This window comes from Mustela putorius, unplaced genomic scaffold, assembly GCF_011764305.1.
Source record: "Mustela putorius furo isolate JIRA1106 unplaced genomic scaffold, ASM1176430v1.1 tig00000738_pilon_pilon_pilon, whole genome shotgun sequence".
Classification (NCBI taxonomy): domain Eukaryota; kingdom Metazoa; phylum Chordata; class Mammalia; order Carnivora; family Mustelidae; genus Mustela; species Mustela putorius.
Genome location: NW_025421463.1, coordinates 3,875,812 through 3,894,605, shown reverse-complemented (window position 1 = coordinate 3,894,605; position 18,794 = coordinate 3,875,812). Strand labels below are relative to the sequence as shown.

The 18,794-nt window shown below is 43.3% G+C and overlaps 1 protein-coding gene across 1 annotated transcript in view; it reads left to right on the top strand.

The window, feature by feature from the left end:
* Positions 1-18,794, top strand: part of MEI1 (meiotic double-stranded break formation protein 1) — a 78,503-nt gene that overhangs the window by 20,480 nt on the left and 39,229 nt on the right. Inside the window, exons 12-18 of the mRNA XM_004771229.2 lie at positions 2,114-2,228; positions 3,104-3,195; positions 4,480-4,621; positions 7,863-7,974; positions 10,426-10,486; positions 11,488-11,585; positions 14,159-14,327. Of these exons, the coding sequence (XP_004771286.1) occupies positions 2,114-2,228; positions 3,104-3,195; positions 4,480-4,621; positions 7,863-7,974; positions 10,426-10,486; positions 11,488-11,585; positions 14,159-14,327 (789 nt within the window). The remainder of the gene's footprint in view (positions 1-2,113; positions 2,229-3,103; positions 3,196-4,479; positions 4,622-7,862; positions 7,975-10,425; positions 10,487-11,487; positions 11,586-14,158; positions 14,328-18,794) is intronic.

Sequence of the window (18,794 nt, the reverse complement as noted above, 5' to 3'; positions counted from 1 at the left end):
GGTCTAAAAATGGAAACATAAAATAACATTTACATTACAATGACTTCATCTGTCTCTTTTCCCCCTCTTCCCCCCCATCTGAATCTCTGAATCAGGGGGCATGAATCCCAGTGAGGGGGAGATGAGTTAACTGACAGGGTATCAAAGGCACAGAGGCAGAGCAGTGTCAGTTAGAGGTGCCCAGGTAGAACTGGAAGTCTCCCAGGAGGCCAGTGCTTGGGGGACTGGTAGCACCTTTGAGGCAGGAGGTGGGTGATGTTTGAGCTGTGCTAAGAGGGATGAGAGAGATTTAGGTTTGTGAGTGGGAAAGTGTAGGGATCACTTAGGGTACAGTAGCTAGTCTGGCCAGCAGGTTGTGTGAAGGAGAGTAATACATGAAGAAGCTGGGAAAGCAGGTTGGGTCAGAATTGTGGAGAGTGCTAAGTAGATTAATCTTTAGATGATTTTATTTTTCATGTTAATTTCCTAGAATATTTACTGAAGTGGTCCCTCTGAAGTATAGTGGTTCACTGGGTCTCTGGAAAGCCCAACCGGAAGGAGGAACGAGGAATGAGAACTGCTGAAAAGAATTTAAAGAAGGTGGACCCAGGGCTTGACAATCACTGTAGGACAGAAAGTTTAGAGCTTCTAGAAATGAAGAAGGAAAGGGGAAATCAAAGCTTAACTATAATACAGTGAACTGAGTGCCTGTTAGAAGGCTCAACAGATTACTCTCAGTGTTCCAAAAAGGCCCAGAGATGAGGGTTGACATAGGTTTCCCCTTAGTTACTGCAGTGGATTGAATAGCATCCCTCTAAAATTCATGCCCACCTATAACCTGTGAATGTGGCCTTATCTGGAAATAGGGCCGTTGTAGAGACAACTGAATTAAAATGAGGTCATACAGTGTTGGCTGGTAAATCCAAAGACTGGTGCCCTTGTAAGGAGAGGGGGATTTGGACATACAGTGTAATAGACACAGGGAAGATGGCCTTGTGAAGAAGAGGCAGAAAGTGGAATGATGCAGCTCTGAGGCAAGGAATCACAAGGAATGCTGGCAACCACCAGTAGCAATGAGGCAGGACAGGATTCTTCCCTAGAGCCTTTAGAGGGAGCCAACACCTTGATTTTAGATTTCTATCTCCCCAAACTACAAGAAAATAAATTTCTGTCGTTTTAAGCCATGTGTTCTGTGATAATTTGTTATAGCATTCCTAGGAAACAAATATAGTGACTTTATACCCTGTCAAGTGGTTATTCATTCATTTAACATCTTTTTACATTTATCGTCAGTTTATAATGCATCTAGTTCTGTTCAGGTAAAATGAAAAGATATAGCTGGGCTGGTCTCTGGCCTCTTGGAGCTCACAGTTAGACTAATCTATGACTCTTGCCTCCCTGAATCCATGGAATATGAAAGTTCAGATGGACCCTAAGTGTTACTTTCCACATTTATGCCACACTCAGAATGATTAAATCTCCAAAACTAGTTTCTAGTCTTTGCTTATAATTTCTAAGAATGGGGAGCTTGCTCCACCTAGAATTTCCCCTTTACCTCTCTAGAATTTGACTCTTAGGAAGTTCTTCTCTATTCTGAAATAAAGTCTGAGTCCTGATAATATTTCCCTGTTGATCGTGGTTTTCCTTACCAAGGTAATAGCAAATTTGATCTCTCTTCCCCAAGAGAGCTTATTACTAATTTGAGGGTAGTGGCCATTACATGTCTTCATGCACCTTCAATTCTAGATAGTACTTCTTTCTCCTCCACGAGAAAGCCCTCTGTCTCCTTAATAACACCAGTGATAGTCTCAGCTGTCATTTACAAGGGCTTACTATCTATTCAGCATTGTCATAACTTCTTGGCATACATTATCTAATTTGATCCTTAAAATAATTCTATAAGGAAAGTGCTATTACCTCTCATTTAATAGATGGCAAAACTGAGGGCTAGGGAAAGTGAGGACTATGCACAGCGTCTCACAGCTAGACAAGTGTTGGAGCAAGGATTTTTATTAGATCAGATCCTAGACCCATGTTCTGATCCATCATGCTGTCTCCCATTGCCTAAGAACATGCAGGTATCTTGGAATCCTTTTACCTTACCCTAAGCTTGCCTTTGTCTCTTTGGCTGCAGGAAGGACCATCAGAGTGTCCCACCTGTGCAGTACAGGGAACTGCGGGCCTTGCTTGAAGCCATGCTGAGCCGCTGTGCAGATTTTTCCCAGACCCCGCTGAACAGGAGGCCCCTGGTCAGTACGCTGCATGCAGCCTGTTTCTTCTGGAGATCATGCTATGAGGTGTTTTAAGAAGATAATTCCCTTACCTTTGTATGCCTCTTTATAACTTTTTCTCATGCAAAAACATCTATAATGAGATGTTATTTTTCTCCCCTAATGGCAGAGCTATGAATCTGCTTGATTGCTGTCCTCGTCTTTGCAGATTTGGAAACTGAAGCCATAGGGTTAAATACTTTTTCTCTAAGGTCTGAAACTTGGGAGTGTCTGAGTTTGGATAGTAAATCCCAGGGTATTTGTACCCAGATCTACTATACTATACCACTTTGTCTTTTATATCATCTAAGCAGTTATGGTAAACATGCTCACAAAATTATTTAAGGCTGGGTTCACTAGAATCTTGCAAAGTATCTGACCAATGTGCAATGTGTTGGAATTGTTGGCTTTTAAGGGCACACCACTTAAAATATCAGAAAGGATATGGGTAATGTGAATGCTGGTTATGTCTTTCAAAATTAACTTTGGAAATTAAGCTTATCAAACCTGATGGGGTGGGATTTTTGTGTGTTTTGGAGCAACTGATATGGGCATTACAGCCAGTTAAGTTAATGTGCACCAGCTTGTGACAGTTTTCTGCATATAATAGAACAGAGCCAGTCCTGTGGTTCACAGGGAGACAGATAGCTAATATTCCCCCTGCTGCCATTTTTTAAAGAGCTATTAGATGACTAGATTTGTGAGAATATAACCAAGATCCCCTGGAAAGTGTTAGGTGTATGGGAATGCCAGACTCCAGCGGGGAAGGAAGAGGTTTGTGGTCTTCCAAGCACAGTTTGGGACACAGAGTAGGTACTTGACTAATAGATGCTCCTCTCTCCTTCTCACTTCAGGGCCATGCCTCCAGCAGAGATTCAGAGAAGTCCATTCTTCGAAGGGGAAAGTTCCTTCTGAGCACTCTGGAGGGATTTAGAAATGCCTGCAGGTGAGGGACTGACCTTCTGTGGTCTGAGGCAGTATTATGGGGGGTGGAGGTGGAGAAGAATCAGACTGAGGATGAAGTTCTAGAAGCAACACTTGATTTCTTTCTTATTTTTTTTTTAAAGATTTTATTTATTTATTTGACAGAGATCACAAGTAGGCATAGAGGCAGGCAGAGAGAGAGAGAGAGGAGGAAGCAGGCTCCCTGCCGAGCAGAGAGCCCGATGTGGGACACGATCCCAGGACCCTGAGATCATGACCCGAGCCGAAGGCAGCGGCTCAACCAACTGAGACACCCAGGCGCCCGATTTCTTTCTTATTTTTTTTTAAGATTTTATTTATTTATTTGACAGACAGAGATCTACAAGTAGGCAGAGAGGCAGGGGGAGAGAGAGAGAAGGAGGCAGGCTCCCCGCTAAGCAGAGCACCCGATGCAGGGCTCAATCCCAGAACCCTGGGATCATGACCCAAGCCGAAGACAGAGGCTTTATCCCACTGAGCCACTCAGGCGCCCTGCAACACTTGATTTCTGATGCTTTGCTGCATAATGAGAGCAGCTTGGCAGGGGCAGAGGTTGGGGATATGTATGTATGTATGTATGTATGTGTGTGTGTGTGTGTATGTGTGTGCAGGGGTGTGTAGAGAAGGTTTGAGAAGGAGGAGCTAGAGTAGGAGGTCTCTAAAGATTGCCTCCTGGTGAAGTTTTTGTTGCCCTACAATGAGGTTCTGTCTCATTCAGCTTTGTTACTCTTCCCAAATAACTTTGCCCAATAGGGAAACACCTATTTATAAACAAGCTGAATGCTTGTTGGACTAATATAATTTACAGTAACAAGTGTCTGTTGAGTCTACTCTGTGTCAGGCCCGTGGCTAGACAGTGGGAGTAGACAGATAAGGTCAGATTGATTCCTGCCCCCAAGGAGCTTACAGTCTCTTACGGAAGAGGCAGTTTTGTGTATATATGTAGGATTCATTAGGTTGTCACAAATCTGGGGAAGGCTTTCCCGGCAGAGAGACCAGCATCGTAAAGGCAAAGAGATGTGAAATAGCAAGTGGCATGGTGTGTTCAGGGAGGTACATGTGATAGGTCCTGTACTATGAGAGAGGGGGTGGGGAGTACACAGCTGGACAGGTGGCCAAGGACCGGGTGCTCTATCATTGAGGCCTCTTGAATTTTCTCTAAACTGATGATGGGGATACTTTCCCAGAACCCTAAGCTCTGGGAGGATGCCTCTGACCTTTATGTTGCATAGGTAGTAGTTGATACCCTTACATGTTGATTTCTTAGGTTGGCTGTGGAATTCCAGAGTGAGCCTTCAGCCCAGGAGAACCCATTCACAGCTCCAAGTGCTGAGAAGGAAGACACTTTGGAGGACTTCTCAGAATTTCTTCTCACTGCCTGTGACTCCCTTTGTATCCCCATGGTGATGGTAGGTTCCCCTGAGCCACAGATAGCATGAAGTTTGGGTAGGAGAGGGATGTGAGACTGAGCCAGGCCGAGAGACACAAGGTTGTGGGTACTCAACTAGACCTTCTGAGGGTCTTAGTGCTATTGTTCTTCAGACACATTTCCTTTGGTTTTATTTTTTTTTAATTTTTTTAAATATTTTATTTATTTATCAGAGAGAGAGAGAGAGCGAGCACAGGCAGACAGAATGGCAGGCAGAGGCAGAGGGAGAAGCAGGCTCCCTGACGAGCAAGGAGCCCGATGTGGGACTCGATCCCAGGACGCTGGGATCATGACCCGAGCCGAAGGCAGCTGCTTAACCAACTGAGCCACCCAGGCGTCCCTCCTTTGGTTTTAAAAACAAAGTGTAGGGGCACCTGACTGGTTCAGGCAGTGGAGTGTGCAATTCTTGGCCTTGGGGTTATGGGTTCAAGCCCCATATTGGGTGTAGAAATGACTTCAAAAATTTTTTTAATCTTAAAAAAAAAAAAACCCATGCCCCCAAACCCCAAAGTGTGGTATTTCATTGTACATTAACAGATGCCTCTCAAGAAAAAGTAGAAAGCAGTAGTAATAGAATAAATAAGCAGTGTTTATGGAGTGATAAATGCTTCGTATTCATTACCTAATTTGGTCATCCTAGTGACTGTGAGATGGGTGCTATTACCACCTCAATTTAAAGATGGGGATTTCGGGGCTCCTGGGTGCCTCAGTGGGTTAAGCCTCTGCCTTCGGCTCAGGTCATGATCCCAGGGTTCTGGGATCAAGCCCCGCATCAGGCTATCTGCTGAGCAGGGAGCCTGCTTCCCTTCCTCTCTCTCTGCCTGCCTCTCTGCCTGCTTATGATCTCTGTCTGTCAAATAAATAAATAAAATCTTTAAAAAAATAAAAAAATAAAGATGGGGATGTCACATTCCAATAGTCATAAAGCAAGTGCACGACAGTGCTGAGATTCGAACCCATGTGTCCTTAGGATCAGTGAAGAACAGTGTTGAGGGTCTGTGATTCAGGCTTCACCAAGGAACACACACGTATTCTGTAAATGAAATTTGGCCACTCTGAAGAGAGACCTGGTCCGAAAGAGCTTCGTTTTGAGCTGACTTGAGATGGAGGTTGTAGGAAGAGCTGGGTCCAGAGTGTCTGACTGCTTGGCTGACTTTGGGTGAGTCCTGTCTTCTTTGAGGTGAGCCTGCAGAGTGCCTTTTAGTCAGGGCACTTCCGTACACCTACTGGGAACAGTAGGTGGCAGCAGGGAGGCATCCTCTGGTTCTGGAGGTGGAGACCTCTTGGAAGAAGCCTTTGAGCCCGCATGCGTGGGTCTTCGGGTGGGTCACGTCAGGAGTCAGGAGCCATGGACTGCAAGCACGTTCTGACTGGCACTCACTAGCAGTAACACTTGGGCAGTTTACGTTGGTTCCTCATCTGCTCTGCCCTTTTCCTATACTTTACAAAGTGTTGAGTCAGATCTGGAACTGGATAGACTCTAAATACCACACTTTGGCATTTGGGGGCTTAGGGTATTTTTTTTTTTTTTTTTTTTTTTTTTTTTTTTAAGATTTTATTTATTTATTTGACAGAGAAATCACAAGTAGACGGAGAGGCAGGCAGAGAGAGAGAGAGGGAAGCAGGCTCCCTGCTGAGCAGAGAGCCCGATGCGGGGCTCGATCCCAGGGCCCTGAGATCATGACCTGAGCCGAAGGCAGCGGCTTAACCCACTGAGCCACCCAGGCGCCCCGGTATTTTTTTTTTTTTTAATTAAAAAAATTTTTTTGAAGTAATTGGTAGAATGATATTATTCTTGCTTTCTACTTTTCCATATTTTATACACTTTTCTTTAATGAGCATGTATTACATTTCTAAATAAAAACATTTTTTGTGGAGCTCCTGGGTGGCTCAGTGGGTTAAGCCTCTGCCTTCAGCTCAGGTCATGATCTCGGGGTCCTGGAATCAAGCCCCACATTGGGCTCTCTGCTTGGTGGGGAGCTTGCTTCTCCCTCTCTCTCTCTGCAAGCCTCTCTGCCTGCTTGTGATCTCTCTCTGTCAAATAAATAAATAAAATCTTAAAAAAAAATTTTTTTGTTTAAAAACCAAAGGAAATGTATCTATAAGAACCATGTCTCTGAGACCCCATCTTTTACAGGTAGGATACTGAGACACTGAGAGGGGCAGGGTTAACTAACCCCTGGGCATGAAGTGACTTTATGCAGAGCTTAATCTGGAACCCAGGTTTGTCTACTCTTAATCCAGAGCTCTGTTTGCTCTATCGGGCTGCCTCATGACTGGAGTATTCACAGAGGTCACATGAAAAATAAATGTGGGGCACCTGGGTGGCTCAGTTGGTTGGGCGACTGCCTTTGGCTCGGGTCATGATCCCGCAGTCCTGGGACTGAGTCCCACATCGGGCTCCCTGCTACACAGGGAGTCTGCTTTTCTTTCTGACCTCTCTTCTCTCATGCTCTCTCTCTCTTTCTCTTAAATAAATAAATAAAATCTTAAAAAAAAAAAAAAAAAAGGAAAAATAAATGTGAACAAGGTGCCTGGGTGGCTCAGTGCCTCTGCCTTTGGCTCAGGTCATGATCTCCGGGTCCTGGGATCGAGCCCCGCATCAGACTCTCTGCTCAGCGGGGAGCCTGATTTCTCTCTCTGCCTGCCTCTCTGCCTACTTGTGATCTCTGTCTGTCAAATAAATAAATAAAATCTTAAAAAAAATAAATGCGAAGATAGTTTGCAAACTATATGATTATTATTGATGGCTATAGTCATAGAAACTTGGGTGTCAGTGAAGGGTGCCTGGCTGGCTCAGTCAGTAGAGCATGTGGCTCTTGATCTTAGGTCATGAGTTCAAGCCCTATGTTGGGTGTGGAGCCTATTTAAAAAACAAAAAAAGAAAGAAACTTCAGCATCACTCTGCATTATAGTTTAGGAAGTACTTTTTTACACATCAGATCTTATTTGTTTCTGGGAACTAGGTCTTGTTGTTATTACTGTTTTATTCCATTTGGTACAGAGAGATCCAGAGAGGTAATGTGTCTTATACAACTTATAAGTGGTGGATACAATCCTTGGATGCAGGCTTGTGATTTCAGGCTCCCTAGCTTTTCTTGTGCCCTTCAAGTGAAAGGGGTTAGTTTATTGTTGCTAGATTTGATGCCAGTTTTGCTGATGCTTTGTTCTTCAGAGGCTCAATCCTGGTGGGCTGGGTTCTCCCTCCTGGTTCTTTGCAGAGGCACTCAGAGCAGGCCACCCACCCAAACTTGATGGAAGTTTTCCTCTCGATTCTGCACAGTCTCTTTGTCATCGCTCCCCACATGAAGGAGAAGTTCTCCAAGAAGCTCGGTAGGCATCAGGCAAGTGTGGAAGTGGGGAGGGAGGCGGGTGCCAGAGAATTCAAAGAGAGCATAACCTGTGGGCAGGAGGTTTATGTGATCACTCAGAGTCAATATCTATATTCTGCCCAGTGTTGAGTGGAAGGCAATACTATCCAACAACCAAAGGTACTTAAAGTAAATTCTTGGATTTATTGCTATTTCTCTAAGAATATCAAGGAGGTTCCAGTTCCAGTCCCACAACACACGTCTTTCCACGTTGTTCTCCATACTTGATATTCCCTCAGACTTCTCAAGACGTTTAGCATCTCTGATGCCTGAGTACTGACTGTCAGAAGTACCCCCAGTCATTGTGACACCATAGACTTCCAGATGCCTTCTGGGGGGGACTGGCACTCTGTGTGAAAGCTGCTGTCTAGCTGTACACTGAACTGCTTTCTTATAATTGAACCCCAGTGGTTCTTTTTTTTTTTTTTAAGATTTTATTTATTTGAGAGAGAGGTAGTAAGAGAGAGCATGAGCAAGGAGAAGGTCAGAGAGAGAAGCAGACTCCCTGTGGAGCTGGGAGCCCGGTGTGGGACTCAATCCTGGGACTCCGGGATCATGACCTGAGCCGAAGGCAGTCGTCCAACCAACTGAGCCACCCAAGCGTCCCAAACCCTAGTGGTTCTTGATTCCTTCAGCCTTTTCCAGGCTTTCTTGCATCTATTAATTTTTTTCTCTCGCCAGTCATTTTTTCCCTCTTAAGTGTAAAGCTTCCTTTCTCACTTGTCCAGTTGTTACCTGAAAATACTTCAATCTGCTGAATAAGCCCAGGAGTCAGAGTTAGAGTCTCCTTTATTTTCCTTAGTATTAGTGATGGTGAGAATGGGAAGGGGAAAACAGCCCAAAGCAGAAAGGGAGTAATAATTAATAACTAATGACAACTAACATTTACTACACCCTTACTATTGTCAGACACTGTTTGTTTGTGTGTTTGGTAGAGATAGAGAGTGAGTGAGAGAGCATAAGCCAGGAGGAGAGGCAGATGCCCTGGATACTGGGGTTTTTTTCCCCTTAAGATTTATTTATTTATTTTAGAGCACAGGTGAACAGGAGGAGGGAACGAAGGGTGGAGGGAGAGGGAGATAGGCAGACTCCCTGCTGAGCAGAGAGCCTGCAGGTCTTGATCCCAGGACCTTGAAATCATGGTCTGAGCTGAAATCAAGAGTCGGATGCTCAACTGACTGAGCCACCCAGGAACCCCTGTCACATACTGTTTCAAGTGCTTTATACATATTAATTCATTTAGTTCTCAGAAAAACCCTGGAAAGTTTGTATTATGATTATCTTCATTCTACGAAGGAGCATACTGAAACTCAGAGAGGTTGAATAATTTACCCAAGATTGCCCTAGAAGTGGTGTACCCAGGATTCAAACTCAGGGAATCTGACTCTGGAGCCTGCTTTCTGATTTTTTTTTTTTTTTTTTGCTTCCTGAATTTTTATGCAATGCTTGCCTCTTATCATTATCATTTAAGCCTTGCCCTTTTTTTTTTTTTAAGATTTTATTTATTTATTTGACAGAGAGAAATCACAAGTAGGCAGAGAGGCAAGCAGAGAGAGAGAGAGGAGGAAGCAGGCTCCCCGCTGAGCAGAGAGCCCGATGCGGGACTCGATCCCAGGACCCCGAGATCATGACCTGAGCCGAAGGCAGCGGCTTAACCCCTGAGCCACCCAGGCGCCCCTAAAGCCTTGCCCTTTCTTCCTGTCACATAGCATATAGTGGAAGGTCTACCACAGAGTAGCAGCCAGGGCTCAGTCATGGAGGGCTTTGTTGGCCATGTGAGAAATTTGGACTTTATCCTAGGAACTTTGAGTTTTAAAAAAGAGGAGTGATAGGCTCAGCTTTCTGTTTTAGAAAGATCCTTTTTGATTTGGTATGAACCATGAGTTAGAGGGATGCGAGACTGGAAAAAATAATTCAGACTCTTGTATTTATTTATTTTTTTTAAAGATTTTATTTATTCATTTGTCATAGAGAGAGAAGCGAGAGCAAGCAGAGGCAGACAGAGTGGCAGGCAGAGGCAGAGGGAGAAGCAGGCTCCCTGCCAAACAAGGAGCCTGATGTGGGACTCGATCCCAGGACACTGGGATCATGACCTGAGCTGAAGGCAGCTTCTCAACCAACTGAGCCACCCAGGCATCCCTCAGACTCTTGTATTAACTCAGGTTGATGATAGTGTTGAGGGGTGTGAGACAGTTGGATGTGGGGCAGAAAGGAGAGGGAATAGCTCAGGGTAATAATGCCTTGGCTTGTGGCTGCCATCGAGGTGGATGGTGCTGATTTTTATTGAGAGAAGTCTCACTGGGAGAGGTTTTGATTTGGGAAGGCAGTAGAGGATGTGATCAGTATGGGCCAGGATGATGATGTAATAAATCTAGTTTAAACTGCTTTCTGCTTGTTTCCCACTTCTCCCAAGCTTCCTCATCTTTCATACGACTAACCCTGGAACTGAAGGCCAGATTCCGCAACAGCCTGAGGTATGTCTGCTCTCAGGGAAAATTGGTGGCCAAGGGGCCAGTGTGCTTGACTGGCCAAGTGGAAATTTCTGACTGGTTTAGTTATTGGACTGTGAGGGGATTGACACAGTGTCAGAATTGCTCAGCAGCTGGTGGTATGAATCCGACATGCTTCTGTAGCTTTTATTTAGTCTGGTTCTGCTGAGACATTCATTCCATGTGACACGTGGATGGGTACCTGTTACATCAAAACTGGAAAGGCTCTTGGTGATCATTTGTCTAACCCCTCATTTTACAAATGGGGAACTGGAAGCCCTTGAGGGTATGAAAGAAGTGTCCACAGAGTCATGTCCTCGTTGCTGCCAGCCCAGCATTTCCAGAGGAGAAACTCTCTTGTTCAAAATACAGACTTTAGTCTGTCTTGTTAACGTTTGTGCAGTAGCCTTTTCTTCTTCCCATTTATGATTTGCCACCTGTCTCTGCATTTATTTGGCAGATCCCATTTGTTACTGCCTACAACCTGCAAGGTGACCACAGTGTGGTGTTTAGGTCTCCTTGCATATCTCTGAATAGAACACCGACTTTCAGGAGGGGATACAAATACAAGGATCCATCCGGATTCAAAGTCACAATTTTGGATGTTGTAATTAAGGAGATCTTAATTACCTGTCTTGGGTTCAATAGCTTCCTTTCCCCCCTAGTACTCCCAAGCTCTTTCCTGGTCTAGGAACACTTGTTTTTGTTGCTATGTTTTGTTAAGTCAGAGTTCAGTAGCCTTCCCTGACTTATTTTTTCAACTTTGAATTTTAGTCAATGCCTATGTGTCTACATTATAGCTGTGGCAGCAGGTTCCATACTAATTATTCACAGCTACATCCAGATTTCTTCTTTCAGAGCCATGGTTAGAATTTCATTGGGCTTTGGCACAAGGCAGTGGTGCCCCAGTGTATGGCAAGGATAATGCTGTCCCAGCCAAAGTCACAATGTCCTCTCTTGTTGTCTCTTCCTTTCCACCCTCTAAGTCACTCAGCCCTAAATCAGGTATGTTCCAATTTCCTCTACTGCATGAGCCTCAACCTCCTCTCAGCTCCAGAGAAGACAGGACCACCTTCCCAAGAAGGTAAGATGCTGCGGCTTGACCACTCCTCAGGTCCGTGGTGATCTTTTTACAGTCTGGATACCTTTGTTGATTGGCTGGGTAGTGAGTTAATATCACAATAATTATGACCTCTTGGCTATAAGCTGCCAGAGGAATCACGGAATCATGGAATGGTAGAACTAGAGACTAACGCTTAGGGAGATGAGATAATAGAATTAGAAAACAAAAGAATCCAAGGTTGCTGGACCCTTAGACTCTAAGGGTTGAGGAAGACTCCAGAGCTTATCAAGTCCAGTTCCTCATCCAGGCCATCTCCTCTGTAACATCCCTTACAGCAGAACTTTCGCTCTCTGCTTGTTACCTCCAGAGACTTCTGTTCAAAATACACGAATGGCCTGTTCCATTTCTTTGTTTCTTCATTCATGAAATATTTCTTGAGCATCTACTGTGTGCTAGGCTCTTTCCAGGTGCTGGTGATAGAGTCCCAACATCCTGTCCTCATAGAATGAGAGAGGTAGACAATAAACACATAGATTCAATGTAAAAAATGAATAGGTTCTATGAAAACAATAAAACTGGACAAAAGGATAGAGGATGGTGGAGGTAGAAGATACATGTTGGATATGTGGTCAGGGAAGGCCTCTGTGAGTAGGTGGCATGTTCGCAGAGGTCTGCGTAAGATAAAGAAGGCACATGGAAGAGTCTAGGCCGGAGGAATAGCAGATAGAGGGCTGAGAGCTGAAGTTTTTCCCTCTCCTGAAAGTCACTGAGCTTCTGCTACATGCCAGGGAGGCCTCAGTGCTGCTGTGGATATGGTGATAATTACGACATGTTCTCTGCCCCCATGGAGTTCCTCTATCCTAGACTTCTTTTGGTATAACATAAAACAATTTAATCATTGTCTTATTCATTCATTCATTCATTCAGCAAATATGATACCTTCTTTGTGGTACTAGCTGTGTTTCCTCTTTTTTACATTTATGAAGATGTGTCATGTCCCTCCACTTCCCAAACCTCACTCCTTCTTTTCCTTTTTCTCCAGCACTGTGCTGAGAGAGACCGAATCTCGGGTGAACATTTTCATTCCTTCCAACTGGCTTGGTTCCCAAGTCTCTCACTGTAGCAGCCACTCCTCTCCATGTGGTGTCCTGCTCTTTGCCTGTTAGGTGTGGTCTGACCTTCAGAGACACTAGCACAACCACTTCTGCCATGGTTGACGCCTAAGATTATGTTGGAAGCCACGGCACAGCACCTCTTGTGCTCACTGTGCTAGCCCTACTGCTGCCTACAGTATCCTCTTTTGGGGGAATAGGAGGAGCCCCACATATCTGCCTCCTTAGACAATGAGGCCTTGTCAAATCTGAGTACCAGGAAGAACAGCAGGCCTTACTAACATGCAGACTGCTTCTTTTATATATCAGGAGAAAGGGTGGGTGGATGTGTGGAACTCCAGCATATTAGTTTCATTTTTACAATAATGATTATAGTGTGCTTTGGTACAAAAATCACTAAACTTAGAATTAGGAGAACTGACCTGGCTCTGCTGTGCATATTCTCCATCCTCATCCTCCGCATGGCCCTACGTCCACAGTACTGGCAGGACAGACCCTTCTCTTGACCTCTGACTTGGCCTCCTCCTTTCAGTTTCTTATCCTCCAACTGGTCTCCATCCACCGCTGGAAAGATCTGTCCAAAAATCAAGTCTTACCGTCCTAACACCCCAGCCTTCAGCTGGTGATCCCCAAAGATCAGTCTGTGGGACACTGTCAGCAGTGATGAAGGTTCCTCTGATCCATGGTGAAATGTAAAAAATAAGGGTAATATAGTGAATTTTCTATAAAGTTGACTTTATTCAAGTTTGAGCTCTGAAGTCTTTTTCTTTATACTCCTGGTATTAAAATACCCTTTCTTTTCTGAAATAGAGATTTCATAGGAGATCTATTCTCAGGATAAAATCTAAATTCTTGACTCAGCATTCAAACTACAAGTTACGTCACATCATTTTGGAACTCTCAACACTCCACATCTGTTCATCGCTGGTTTGGTCAGACGGAATTCCTTGCCGCACCTTGAGCATGTCCCCTTAAGCCTCTGAGCCCCTGAACCCCTTTCTTTCCATGCCTAGGATTCTCTGCCCTCACTTTTCTGCCTGATTTCCTCATACCTTCCACAGTTCCCTCCTTTTTGAGCTTGTCCTCCCCACCCCAGGTAGTATGAGTCACGCTTGAATGGGACACTTGATCCCACGTCCTATTAACTGTCTGTCTCATTATCTGTCTTTTCTCAGCCACCAGCTCCGGGAGATAGGGCCTGTGTTTCACAGCCAGGCCCTGTCAATGAATGAATGAATCAGGGATTGTATCCATGTTCTTCCACATGTTTAGTGGAAGAACATCTTTAGTTCATCTTAATATCTTTAGTCTCTCCTGGAAGGTTGAAAGCTTTATAAAGGACTAGGAGACTCTGATTTCCTTTTATCCTGCCTGAACCCTGCTACCCTGTGCAGTACCCTTCATGTAGGCAGGTATTTATGTGCTGATTACCTGCTCTTATGTGTTTTCTGTGTGGCTTTCTCCTGCCCCTTTCCTCTCCAGAACTCTCTGTAGCATCTGCCTTCCTGCAGCAGGGGCTGCCCCAGATAAGCAGCAGGAGCCCTGAAAGCCTCGCCTTCCTGTCAGATCGCCAGTATGTGGAGGGAACTGCTCGCCAGAGACAGTACAGCACCTTGCTCCTCTTCTACCTGGCCTACATCCATGAGGATAGGTCAGTGTTTGATGCCAGTGGCTGGCAGTGGGTCCTGGGACCCGCATCTGTAGCCCAGTTTAGTTTGATAAATATTCACAGAGGCATCTAAATATTCACCAAGCCTGGTGTTGGGCACTGGGGACACAGAGATAAGTGAGAAATGGGTTTTATTCCTGAGGGGCTCACATATTGGAGGAGGGCTAAGGCAGGTGGGTAGTTACAGTGTAGAGAGAAGAGGCCTAGAGTGCTAATTAGAATTTTTTGGTATCCTTAAAAAGTTTTGTTTGTGCATAGAAAAAAAAAATAGTGGTTTGCTTTGGAAGAATTACTGAACAGAAATTATTTAAAAAAAAAAAAAAAGAATTACTAAACAGGAGTTTCCTGGGTGGCTCAGTGGGTTAAAGCCTCTGCCTTTGACTCAGGTCATGGTCCCAGGGTCCTGGGATCAAGCCCCGAGTTGGGTTCTCTGCTCGGCAGGGAGCCTGCTTCCCTTCCTCTCTCTTTGCCTGCCTCTCTGCCTACTTGTGGTCTCTGTCAAATAAATGAATGGAATCTTTAAGGAAAAAAAAAAAAAAGGATTACTAAACAGGATTGCCTGAGTGGCTCAGTCAGTTAAGTGTCTGCCTTCAGCTCAGGTCATGATCCCAGGGTCTTGGGATTGAGCTCTGGGTCCCTGGGGTAGGCTCCCTGCCCAGTGGGAAACCTGCTTCTCCCTTTCTTTCTGCTCCTCCTCTCCCTCTACCCCTCCTTTCCCCTTTCCTCTTGTACCTCCCCTCACCCCTCTCTTCCCTGCTGTTTGCACTAGCTCTCTCTCTCTCAAATAAATAAGTAAAATCTTTTAAAAATTTACTGTGCAGTTTAAGGGGCTCCAGGGTGGCACAATCCATTAAGCGTCCAACTCTTGGTTTCAGCTCAGGTCATGATCTCAGGGTCCTGAGATAGAGTTCTGCATTGGGCTCTGTCTAGGGCATGGAGCCCTGCTTAAGATTCTCTCTCCCTCTCCCTTTGCCCCCCGCTGCCATCTCTTAAAAAAAAAACCAAATTACTGTACAATTGATTAAAATTTCAAAATCTAAAGACTGTTCCTTAAGCTTAAAAAATAATTGTATTGGGGCGCCTGGGTGGCTCAGTGGGTTAAAGCCTCTGCCTTCGGCTCAGGTCATGATCCCAGCGTCCTGGGATCGAGCCCCACATCGGGCTCTCTGCTCAGCAGGGAGCCTGTTTCCTCCTCTCTCTCTGCCTGCCTCTCTGCTTACTTGTAATCTCTGTCTGTCAAATAAATAAATAAAATCTTTAAAAAAAAAATTGTATTGAGGTAAAATTCACACAACACAAAATTAATCATTTAAAGTTAACAGTTCAGTAGCATTTAGTATATTTGCAGTTGTGCAGCCACCACCTCTCTTGTTCCAAAACATTTCCATCACTCCAGAATAAAACCTCATACCCATTAAGCATTCACCCCTGTGGGTGAAGATGTCCAGCCTCATGTGTTATTAGTATCCGAGAGTTTAGTTGTTGTTTTTTTTTTTAAGATTCCCCATATAAGTAAGATCATAAAGTATTTTTCTTTCTCTATGACTTATTTCACTTAGCCTAATGCCCTAAGGTCAATCCATGTTGTTATAAATGGCAGGATTCCCCCCTTTTTTTGGCTGAATAGTATTCCACTGTATGTACGTTATCATGTTTTCTTTATCTGTTCATCCACCAGAGGATATGCAGGTTTTTTCCATGTATTGGCCTTAGTAAATAGTGTTGCAGTGAACATTGTGGTGTGGATATCTTTTTGAGTTCAGAAGTAGAATTGCTGGATCATATGGTAGTTCTATTTTTAATTTTTTGAGGAAACTCCTTTCTTTTTTCCATAGTGAGTGCACCAATTTACATTCCTACCAACAGTGCCCATGTGTTCCCATTTCTCTACATCCTTGCCAACACTTGTTTTTTTGTCTTTTTGGTAATTGCCATGTAACAGGTATAAGGTGATACCTCATTGTGGTTTTGATTTTTATTTCCTTGCTGATTAGTGATGTTGAGCATCTTTTCATGTACCTATTGGCCATCTGCATGTTTTCTTTGCAAAAATGTCTATTCAGATCCTCTATGCGTTTTAAAATTGGACTTATTTTTTATTTTATTTTTTGCTATTGAGTTGTATGAGTTCTTTGTATATTAACTTTTTAAAAAGATTTATTTATTTATTTACTTGACAGACAGATTACAAGTAGGCAGAGAGGCAGGCAGAGAGAGAGAGGGGTAAGCAGGCTGCCCGCCAAGCAGAGAGCTCGATGTAGGGCTCAATCCCAGGAACCTGAGATCATGACCTGAGCAGAAGGCAGAGGCTCAACCCACTGAGTCACCCAGGCACCCCTAGATACTAATTTTTATCAGATATATGATTTGCAAAGATTTTTCTCCCATTCAATACGTTGCCTTTTCATTTTGTTGATGGTTTCCTTTGCTTTGCTGACGCTTTTTAGTTTGAAAGAGCCACATTTGTTTATTTTTGGTTGGTAGAAGCTCTAAAATAATCATCCCCCAAACAGATGTCAAGTAGCTTACTACCTATGTTTTCTTATAGAAATTTTATGGTTTCAGGTCTTAATTCATGTCTTTAATCCATGTTGGTCAGTTTTCGTGTATAGTATAAGATAGTGATCCACTTTTATTTATTTATTTTTGCATGTGGCTGTGCAATTTTCCCAACACCATTTATTGAAGAGACTGTACTTTTCCCATTGTATATTTTTGGTACCTTTGTTGTAAATTAATTGACTGTATATGCATGGAGTTATTTCTGGGCTCTCTGTTCTGTTCCATTGGCCTATGTGTCTGTTTTTATGGCAATACCATACTGTTTTGATTATTGCCCGTGTGATTCTTTGAATGTTTTTTAAAAAATTCATGTAAATATGCAAGTAAAATAGTTGCCAGCATTAACATCTGTTAGGTGCCCTGTGTGAACTTGTCTATGCATCAAGAAACACACATATGCTTCTTTTTTCCCAGTATATAGAATGAGATATTATATAAAGTCTTCAATTGGCCCTTTATTTATTCTTTTAAAAAGATTTTATTTATTTATTTTAAAATATTTTATTTATTTATTTGACAGACAGAGATCACAAGTAGGCAGAGAGGCAGGCAGAGAGAGAGAGGGAAGCAGGCTCCCTGCTGAGCAGAGAGCCCGATGCGGGGGCTCGATCCCAGGCTCCTGGGATCATGACCTGAGCCGAAGGCAGAGGCTTAACCCACTGAGCCACCCAGGGGCCCCTCAATTGGCCCTTTAACCTAACAATAGATCTTGGAGATCTCTTCATGTTAGCTCATGTATTAATACGTCTGCCTCATACTTTTAGTAGCTATACAATGTGTAAATTATACCTATCATCCATTTTATTTATATTTCTTAAATGAACATTTTACTTCGGGGTAGTTATAGATTTATACAAAAGTTGTAAAGAATACAGAGAATTCTTCACTAATTTTCTCCTACTGTTAACATAACTACGGTACATTTATCAAACTAAGACACCAACCTGGTACGTTAGTATTTTTTCCCAATTTTTTATTGTGGTAAAATACACAAACATAAAATTTATGTCTTAGCCATTTTTAGTGTACTGTTCAGGGTTCCTAAGTGCATTAATATTGTTGGTTTACCATCACCACAATTCATCTCCAGGACTCTTTTCTTCTTGCAGAAGTAAAATTCTGTACCTATTGAGTAACTCTCCATTTCCCCTTACCAGCCCTTGGAAACCACTATGCTACTTTCTGTCCCAATGGTTTTAACTACTCTAAGTGCTTCCTGTAAGTAGAATCACACAGTATATATCTTTCTGTGACTGGCTTATTTCACTTAATGCGTGTCCTCAAGATTCATCTCTCCTATAGCATGTCAGAATTTCCTTCCCTTTTTATGCTGAATAATGCTCTGTTGTATGTATATATCACATTCTGCTTATAGATTTGTCCATCAGTGAACACTCAGATTGCTTCTGCATTTTGGCTTTTGTGAATAATGGTGCTGTGAACTTGGGTGTACAAATATCAGTTTGAGAACCTGTTTTCAGTTCTTCTTTGTATGGACCCAGATTGTTGGAGCATCTGACAGTTCTAGTTGTAATTTTTTGAGGAGATGCCATGCTCTTTTTCACAGCAGCTGTACTTTTTCACATTCCCACGAATGATGCACAAGGGTTCCAATTCCTCCACATTCTCATCAACTTCTTATTTTCTGCTTTTTGATGGTGGCTATCCTAATGGATGTGAGGTTATCACCTCATAGTTTTGATTTACATTTCCCTAGTGATTAGTGATGTTGAGTATCTTCCCATGTGCTTATTGGACATCTGTATGTCTTCTGTGGGGAAATGTCTGTTCAAATCCTTTGCCCATTTTTGAATCAGCAAGTTTTATTGTTGTTATTGAGTTTTAAGAGTTTTCTATTTACTCTGGATATTAATTTCTCATTAGATA